Source organism: Lampetra planeri, chromosome 34, assembly GCF_965212315.1.
Source record: "Lampetra planeri chromosome 34, kcLamPlan1.2.h2, whole genome shotgun sequence".
Taxonomy (NCBI): domain Eukaryota; kingdom Metazoa; phylum Chordata; class Hyperoartia; order Petromyzontiformes; family Petromyzontidae; genus Lampetra; species Lampetra planeri.
In genome coordinates this window covers 9,255,329-9,264,797 of record NC_136140.1, presented here as the reverse complement: position 1 = coordinate 9,264,797, position 9,469 = coordinate 9,255,329, and the positions used below count along the sequence as shown (strand labels likewise).

General features: G+C 51.6%; 1 protein-coding gene across 1 annotated transcript; it reads right to left on the bottom strand.

Annotated features, from left to right (window-relative positions):
• Positions 1 to 261: 261 nt before the first annotated feature.
• Positions 262 to 8,049, bottom strand: LOC144729954 (uncharacterized). The gene is made up of 6 exons (XM_078610383.1): positions 7,968 to 8,049; positions 6,804 to 6,969; positions 2,995 to 3,215; positions 2,084 to 2,303; positions 659 to 807; positions 262 to 438 (listed from the first exon to the last, which is right to left on the bottom strand). Exons 1-6 carry the CDS (start codon positions 7,983 to 7,985, stop codon positions 262 to 264), a joined length of 951 nt encoding a protein of 316 aa, XP_078466509.1. The 5' UTR covers positions 7,986 to 8,049.
• Between the last annotated feature and the right edge of the window lie 1,420 nt (positions 8,050 to 9,469).

The following is a 9,469-nucleotide window of genomic DNA, read 5'->3' as shown; positions in this document are numbered from 1 at the left end:
ACCCCCCAACCTTAACCATAAACCCCAACCCAAACCCTGATCCTAACCCCCGCACCTAGCCCGACAACCTTAACCCTAAACCGCAACCCTAAACCAAACCCTGATAACCTCCCCAAAGAATTGTAACAACCCTACTACTACGACGACCACTACGAGCCAAACAGCTGCCACTACCGACCGCAAACCCCAACCCACACCCCAACCGCGAGGACCGCGACGCAGCGCGGCCCCTACCGGCTACGAGCCGCGCCATGGGCACGGTCAGCCCGAGGGGCCGGCGCGGGGCCCCCCTCTCCGCGGCGTGGGCGCCCCCCGCTCCCCGGCGCGGGGTCCCCCTCTCAGCGGCTCGTGCGTCCCCGCGTCGGGGCTGTCGGCTCCCCGTGGCGCCCCACGCGCTCCCCGCACGGCCACGCTCCTCTCCACGTACGGGCGGTGGAACTGTGCGGCAGCAGCGACGGGCGATCAGTGATGCTAATAAATAACAGATTCCGATTTAAAGTCATCGTAATCACAGCTTCATTGAATTCATCATCATTATCATCATCATCATCATCCACGCATGTTCATTTTTAACCCATCATCATCGTCGTCATCGTCGTCGTCGCCCACTGTCATGTGGTCACGAGCCGTCGTCGTGAATGCGGTGGCACTCACCAGCCGTGCCCTTCTCGTGCTGCCCTCGCCCTGCCTTGCCCTCCTCCTCCTCCCCCACCTCCTCCTCCATCTCCTCCTCCTCCTTCCCGGCCCCGCGTGCCCGCGCCGGCTCGAGCTGCGCCAGCATCCTCCGCACTAGCTTCTGCACGCGGTCTGGGGACACGGCGCCGGATTCACCAAGGGTTCCGACCGACCTCGGTTGTGCGTCGGCCTGTCGGTCGGTCATTCACTCACAACACCTCAGTCTGTTTCATCACACAGAGAGTCGCGTCGGGGAACTCTTTGACCAGAACAGGGACTTTTCAGTTGATGATGATGATGATTAGGAGGAACGTGAGAACTTTGATGTAGGTAAGAACAACTGTGGCCGAATGTCTTCACCGAGTGGTGTCGCCACCTGGAAAATGTTTAAATATGTCATATATTCCGAAGTCGGCATCCTTAAAAATGTACAAATATGAACTCTCATAGGCCTAGGTTCTCCTGAAGATGAGGGTCAAACTACTTGCCCTCGGGATATTGGAGTACCCAACATCAATTTTTTTTGGGTTTTTAGATTTGAAAAAGATCTGGTGTCACATTTGAATCCATCGCCCCGACAAAACTTCCACATGGCGACTTTAATTGGTCCAAGTTAAAAAAGATCGGCACGTGAGGTGTTCATGTTTTTTTTTCTAAGTTATAAGTAGGAAGTGAAATGTGCCACCTTGCCGAGACTGGGGCCAGGGGTCTTCCACTGCCTCCCACATTACATCCCCATCGCAGCTCGTGCCCTAAGTAGTCAAAACATTATCTCCTCCCTTTAAATCATCAATCTTCCTTCCAAACATATCCTGAAGCAAACATTTAGTGCTGGCTACAGTCAAATTTGCTCATGGCATTTATAACTTTGATCCTTACCCATGTATCGAGAGTTACATTTTAATGTGACATTTTTTTTGAGGGACTGTGTGTTGTGTTGGTGTGGTCTGAAACTATTTTTGGGCGCCACGGTGGCGAGATGTTATCTGCCTTGCCTGGTATGCAGGAGGTCGTGGGTTCGATCCCGACCCTGATGCCTGCATATTTGGAGTTTGCATGTTATCCACGTAGTCACGTGGATTTTTCTCCGGGTCCTCCGGTTTTTAGCTCCACATTTAGAAGCATTCATTTACAATATTTGCCTGCTTTAAATTCCCACGTGATAAGCCACTTCGTTGAGCTATCATTTCTGGCCAGGTCGCGTCTGAAAAAGAGCAACATAGCTCAGTGGGCTTTACCTGGTCAAATAAAAAAAAAACTGGGTTGTAGTTAGTTTAGTTTTTGTTGTGCTGCCTTGCCAAAGATTGCATTTAGTGTTGAAACATCGGCAGGAATTGATGCGCTTATGCAAATATGTACAGATAAAATGTATTTCTTCCAGTCTAAACAAACACTCTGATTTTCATACCCAAGCGCCCGGGATCCGTCTCGGAGCGCAGGCGCAGTCCCGTGGGCCGGTCGTGCCTGGCCCTCTGCGAGAGGCGCTCGCGGCCCTCCCACACACGCAGGCGGCCGGCCGAGAGGCGGGACGACATGAGGGCCAGCATCTGCTCCCCGGACGGGGAAACGCGGGCCTCCTGCTTCCACGCCACCCACGAGCGCGGCCCCTCGGACCATGCGCGCACCACCTGTGGGTTGGGGGGGGGGGTTGGGCGAGGGAGTTAGGAGGAGTCAGGCTGGTGGCGAGCGACTCGGCACGGGCCCTGGGTCGACAATGACGACGGAATGGCAGGCAAAGGAGGGGAAACACTGTCGGATAAAATAAAAAAAGAACATCCGCGACGAAGAGAATCTAAACTAAAATAAACTTTTTATTTTACAATGTGTAAGGCTCACTGAGATCTGTAGCTCTTTTTCAGAAGCGAACTGGCCACATGATATCTCTACGAAGTGGCTTATCACGTGGAAATGTATGGCAGCCAATACTCTAAACGCGTGATGTTGATTCTAAATGTGGAGGGAAAAAGTGGAGGACCCGGAGAAAAATCCACATGACCATGGGCAGAGAGATCATGCAAACTTCAAATATACAGGCGTCAGGGTTGAGATCGAACCCACGATCTCCTGAATATCAGGCGTGGTAGTTAACATCTCGCCACCACGGCGCTCCAATCAGTGATGAGGCCAGCCCATGCATAAGTTGTGGAAGGATCTCTAGATTGAAAACGAATTTCTTTGGAACCACTTTTTGTATCTAGTTTGTTGTTCTTTCCCGCACCTCCGATTAACACGGCTGGCTACGTACGGCGTGAAAGAAGTTCAACATAGTACAACCCCGCGACGACAATCCGACCGAGATGTCTCCCATCATCATGGCACCTTGGTGTCGCTACCGCTGTAGACCCTGGCCACGGAGCCGTAGAACACCACGTCGGCCTTCTCCACCCGGCCAGGCATCAGGAGGAGCTCGCAGTGGAAGCAGGCGGTGGCTCCCGCAGCTTCGCTCGCTCCAACTCCCGCGGCTCCATCTCCTCGCGGGCGACCCCGGCGCCCGGCGGCTCCAGGCCGGAGGGACGCGGCCTCGCCCTGAGCGCCCTCCGCTGAGGTGACAGTGGCGGAGGGTCGTGTGCGTATTTTATTTACAGTTGACTTGTTTTACCCAGGAAAGCCTCGTCGAGTCTCAGGACTCTTTTTCAGGAGGGTGCTGCCAAGCTTTCGCAGTCGGGGGCAATGATCACAGAGTAGATCCCAATTGAGACGTTAAGTGGTGCAATTTATTTTACTTGGCAAAATTAAACTGAATAAAACTGTTTTTATTTGACCAGGTAAGGCCCACTGAGCTATAGAACTCTTTTTCAGAATGGACCTGGCCACAAATGGTAGCTCAACGAAGTGGATTACCGCGTGAAAATGCATTGCAGCCAAATGCTCGACGCACATTTTTCCAAATGCAAAGGGAACAAACCCGGAGGACCTAGAGAAAAAGCCAAGCGGAGAAAAATAAAAAATTGCACCACGACCCCACCACATAATGGCCCACGCTTGCGAATGACGCCACGGGATCTGTAACGTCCACCGTGAGCAGACGTGCGCGTAGAATTACAGGTGAACACACCCGCGGTATTAATCAGGGCGGCCGCTGGATTCGAACCGGCGAACGCGTTGCCCGCTGTGCCGCGTCTCCGCCCCTGTGGAGAGATGTCCGTCCATGTTCTCTACGAGGCTCCTGCGAGCGACCCAGCTCCAGCCCCAGCAACAATAGCCACAATAACAGCGTAGCCTCTAAACAAAGACAAAGATCCCCCGTATGGCCTGGATAGACTGCTGGGGCAAGTGCTGTTAGCGAACACCGATGAAGGCCGGCACAGCACACGCGGGGGTGGGTGGCCAGCACCACGCTCGACCGCCTTTGTCTCCCCAGTGACGATGTTTTTACACACCACGCCAGGTATTAATTTGTGGCCGAGTCGACCTAGGGGAGGCCCAGGACCGGTTCAGATAATCATCACTGGTGTGAGCGGGAATCGAATTTGGGTGGCCAGGTTCGTAGCGCAACGCGCTAAACCGCTGCCCTACCGCTCCCCACACGGGAGGCATCCGCGGACCGTTCCAGCAACAGCCCCAGCACCAGTGAATTCCTTAAACAACAGCACCAGCAAATAGCACCAATTGCCTGTAACAGCGATGGCACCAGTAATACCTTCAACAGCATGAGTAACAGCAGCATCAGCTACAGGTAACGGAAACAACAACGGCAGCACTCGAGCGACTGCGCCGGCTTGGACAGCCCACAGCTTACGCACCAAGGTTACAGCCACCAGCTTCAACAACAGAAACGGCTCACAACACGGCAGCAGTTCCAGCATCAACGACGACTTCAGTTGCGCCAACAGAACCCTCCGCTACAGCTTGAACTGTTTCAGCAGCAGCAACAGGCTGAGGAACAGCCCCAAACTGCAGCTTTAATGACCACAGCACCAGCAGTAGCAACAGCAACACATCCTCGACCGCAGCCGCCAATCTCAGCTCCAACTCAATGGTTTGATTTTAGCAGTGGATCGAATCACCAACCCACACAGCCTGGGAAAGTCGCCGGCGATTTTCACGAGGAATGGCAATTAAACAAAGAAACGATTTGTGGTTGCGCCTTTAGTGACTGCAGGGCTCATGTGGATAAATTAATACAATAGTGTACAACACAGGCAAATATCCCCCATGTAGCCTTAACAGACTGTTGGGGCAAGTGCTGTTAGCGAGCAACTATGAAGGCCGGCACGGAAAACGAAGCGGTGGGTGGCCAGCACCACGCCTGGCTACCTTTGTCTCCCTAGTCGTGATGTTTACACGTCGCACCAGGTACTACTTTGAGGCTGAGTCGACCTAGGGGAGGCCCAGGACCGGTTTAGCTAATCGTCACCGGTGTTGGTGGCCGTGAGCGGGAATCGAACTCAGGTCGCTGGGTTCGCTCACACACACACACCTACATGGAACGATGGAATGTATCTCTTGAGTTAAGAATCCTTTTAATCGATGAGTGCATTGCACTAACATAATCATCATCATCAACCAAGGTTTATCCACTGCTGGTTGATAGGTGTTGCCAAAGCCGCCGTGTTCTTTCACGATCTTGCGATGTTCATACATTATACTCCTTACATGTCGATCCACAATGTGTGTTTTGGTTCGGCCACGCCGTAGTTTTGTGGTAAAATTATTGTCGTTAACTCTCCACCACCCGACAGACGTGTTGCTTATACGTGGCTGGAATTCAACGTCAACAAGAGTCATATAATAAAAGCCCCAGCTGCCGGTGCCGAGTAGGAGGTGTTCCGGGTCCGAATTACATCGAGGCGTTGGCAGTGTGAATAATAATAATAATATCTCTGTAAACGTGACGACCGTGTCATGTGATGGAGAGCGATTTACAAAAAAAAAACGACCACGCGGCCCAACCCAAAAACCTAACATGGATCAAATGCATTGGTTACGAAAACCAACGTTTTAATTGAATCCTATAAAACATCAGCTGCACACTCGGCGTGGCTCTACCCCAATGACTAATTAGCGTAATGAATGATGCATCCCATGGGGTTCCTTCCACGTTTTTTGAAGAAAATAAAAACAGCGCTAAATTCCCAACTCCCCATAGTTCATTCAACACATAGATTGTAAATGTTGGCTCTTCAACACACCGGTGTGCTGTACTGGTGACGAATTGGCCACGTTCTGTTTACGTGACAGCCCTTACTAGTTGGCTGTGTCAGGTGGTGGTGGGGTTTAACGCCACATTTATATATCCCCATAGTTCACCTTGCTTGACACCCGCATTGTTTCTCGGGTGGCTATTAATGAACACGTAAATGGCATGAATGGCACGATGCTGATCGTTGCATTGATGCAGCCAGAGACACGTCGTGATAAATCAGGGCGCGATTCATAAACGAGCTTAATTATTGCTCAGAGCCCGTGTGAGCCAATTACCGCAGCACGCAATCAGTCAAGGCGTCTGAATAAAGCTGATGTCGGGCAATTATGCCTGAATTTGGCTGCTGCTAAGTGTTACGCTTGCGAGTGATCGGTGTGTATCGGTGATATTTGCACACCTGGTACGGTGTGAAAGTATCGCCACTGGGGAGACAAAGGCGGTAGCGCGCGGTGCTGGTCGCCTTTCTCGTGTGCCGTGCCGGCCTTCACAGGTGCTCACTAACAGCACTTGCCCCAACAGTCTGTTAAGGCTATACGGGGGGGCCTTTGTCTCTGTGTCATAGTTGAGTGAGTGCTGGATGTGTGAGTGTGTACTCTGTGCTGGGTGCGTGTATTTGGTGTGTAAGTGCGCGTGTAACTGGGTGTGTATGTGTGTGTGTGGGGTATATACTGTTTGTCTGAGTGTTCCGCATACAATGTGTGTGCGTGTGTGCGTGCTGGAAGGGGGCACGGATGCACGGGTTAGGTGTGCGAGTGGGACTTGGGTTCTGGAGCGCTTTGGAGTGCGTGGGTGCTTGAGTATGTGTGGTTGGTTCTGGGTTCCTGTGTGTGTGGGTGCCTATGTGTGTGGGTGCCTGTGTGTGTGGGTGCCTGTGTGCGTGGGTGTCTGTGTGCTTGGGTGCCTGGGTACATGGGTTCCTGAGTACATGGGTGCCTGTGCGTGTGGCCCATGAACTTCATGGGTGCGTGGTCGCGTTTCACACCGTTGGGCAGAGCGAGGGCAATGGTGACGGTGACCGTGAGTTCATGGCTTGGACTCGGCCCCTGTGTCGGGGTGCCCCCCTCCACATCGCCGGGCCCCTCTCGCTCCATGGGGCTCCCTGGTCCCTCTCCGCCGACCTCGGCAGAGGCCGTGGTGTTGCCACCGTCCTGTGTGCGCGCAAGAGCGTTGCACGCGTTTTAATTTATTTTATTACGAATATAATAAACTAATGGAGAGTCAACGGTATTAGCATTACATATCAATCATTGGCATCATCGTCATCATTATATTGGTACGAATATGCAACGTTATTTTGATTTAAATATCAGCAGCAACGTCATCACCATCACCACTTAGATACTAGCCATGGTTGTCATTCCCCGGTATGTCAATCCCTCGTCATCAAAACGTAGCGGAATTCAATGTTTGTGGGGAGGCATTCATTCAGCAGTGAATTCATAACGGGCTGAACATTGTTCGTCAGTACTGTATTTGATGTATCCAGTAAAGTCACACTGAGTCTCAGGACTCTTCTTTATTTCAGGAGGGTCCTGCTACATACGGATATTTGACCAATATTATTTATGAGAGTTTGGTCGAAAGAAACAAAACAACTTCCTGCAGAGAACCCCGAGAAAATCCATCACCTATAATAGAGGGTTTTGGGGTTAGGTCGCGTAAATATAAATGTGTCGTTAAACCCGCCACCACCCAACACAGCCAACTAGTAAGGTTTGTCACATAAACACAACATGCCAATTCGTTACTAGTACAGCACACCGGTGTGTTGGAGAGTAAACACACAACATTTATAATTCGAGTACGACGTTTCGACAGTAATTACAACTAGCATCAGGCGACAGCCTGAGTTATAGAGAAATCAACTTGTTTCGTTCTTAAAATTATGGATAATGGATGATATTGATCGCGAAAGCCTACGTGTAAAAAAATCCATCACCCAACACACAAGTACATACTAGGGGGTGTTCACTCAATACACTCAGGTAATTAGAGTTAACACCCGTCTTCACTAAACAGCAATAACTCCAATAGTGGACTTGAGCAGCTCGTAAAAGAAAACACACACCAGCACGTAGCGTCAAGGGCAAACGAAACGATTTTTTTTAAGTGTGGGTTCATCCCCCTCGCGGCGCTTCTCCGATACCTGCGGTTCCTCGTCCATGTTGACCCCAGCGAGGGTCAAGTTGGAGTTGTGTGGTGGTGGTGATCGGTCAAGTTGGATGTCCGACAAGGGCAGGGGGGGGGGGTTCAATTGGGGGGGGGGGGGGTTATCCCCTGGATGCACTCCATCCCACCCGGTCGCGTCCCCGGGGCTCCTCGACCTGTCCCCCCATCCCCTCTCGCTCGCCCCGTTCACTGCGTGGCGGCAGTCGTTAAGAGGGGCCGTGGAAAACACACGGCGGTGAAGGCTGTTGCCACAAACGGTAGCTATGGCTACTCGCGGCGTTCGTTCGCCCGCCCGCCCGCCTCGCCAGGCTCGGTGCGAGCACGCCCCACTTCGTGGCCACCAAAAAAAAAATTCCGTTCGGCAGATTGTTGGTGGTGGGGTAGCATGGGCAGGGCAGGTTCAGACATCACTCGCCGCCGATGTTAGCCGTGGCCCGGGGATTTAATTCGTGCGGTGCCAACGTTTGGCGAACGCAGCACCGCGGGAGATGGTCACTGTTCCACCCGCTCCCCTTAGTTTTGAGGCTCAAATAAGTTCGGTTCCCCGCCTACGGAGAGCGTCAGTGGGTGAGTGATATCCGAATCCGTCGTGGGAGCCCGCCCTCGACCAATCAGCAATGGCCAGCGTGAATCAAGAGTCAACCCACATGACTGCTGGAGCGTGGGGAGGTCTTCATCCAGCGGTAGAATAATGATAATGACATGCCCCTATTTGTGAAACAGAATCAGAATCTTTATTTATACGGGATGGATCTGATGAGCTATGAAGATCTTTAGTCACATATGTCCAGGAGTAAAAGGTTGTTTTTGGTTTGTATGCCAGGAGAGTCAAATAGTCGTACGACTCCTTTTCAAGAGAGTCCTGTATTGAGTGTTGATTTAGTTTTGTAAAGGCGCTTTGAGTCAATTAAAAAGAGAGTTTATACAAGTGGAAGGAAACCGGTAGCACCCGAGGACACCCCACACGCGAGAGAGGACAACTCAATCCCCATACGGATAGACACAGATGGCGATTAGCCCATCCGCTGTACTGCCTTCTCCTGGCGAGCCACCAACTCTGAATCTACGTTTAACTTCTTTTGCACCGTACGTAGCCAACCGTGCTAATTGGAAGTGCGGGGGAATGGTAACGTGTTAAACACAAATATAAGTTCTAAAGAACTGTCACACTCGCCTCCACAGTAAACTATAAACTAAGCTAAAAAATGTATTTCATCAGGTAAGGCCCACTGAGCTATGTAGCTGTCTTTCAGAAGTAGCCTGGGCATAAATGATAGCTCAACGAAGCGGCTTATCACGTGGAAATTTATAGCAGCCAAATACTCTAAACGCGTGATGCTGATTCTAAATGTGGAGGAAAAACCCGGAGAATCCTGATAAAAAAATGCACGCGACCACGGGGAGAACACGCAAACTCCAAATATACAACAGGCGTCAGGGTCTGGATCGAACCAACGATCTCCTGTATACCAGGCGAGG

Bases quoted from the DNA above. Each gene is read 5' to 3' on its own strand.
- LOC144729954 (XM_078610383.1), bottom strand. The intron at 3,216-6,803 runs GTGTGAAACGCG...CTGTCACCTCAG, and splicing joins TGCCCTCGCTCTGCCCAACG to CGGAGGGCGCTCAGGGCGAG. The intron at 808-2,083 runs GTATGAAAATCA...CCGTGTCCCCAG, and splicing joins GACGGATCCCGGGCGCTTGG to ACCGCGTGCAGAAGCTAGTG.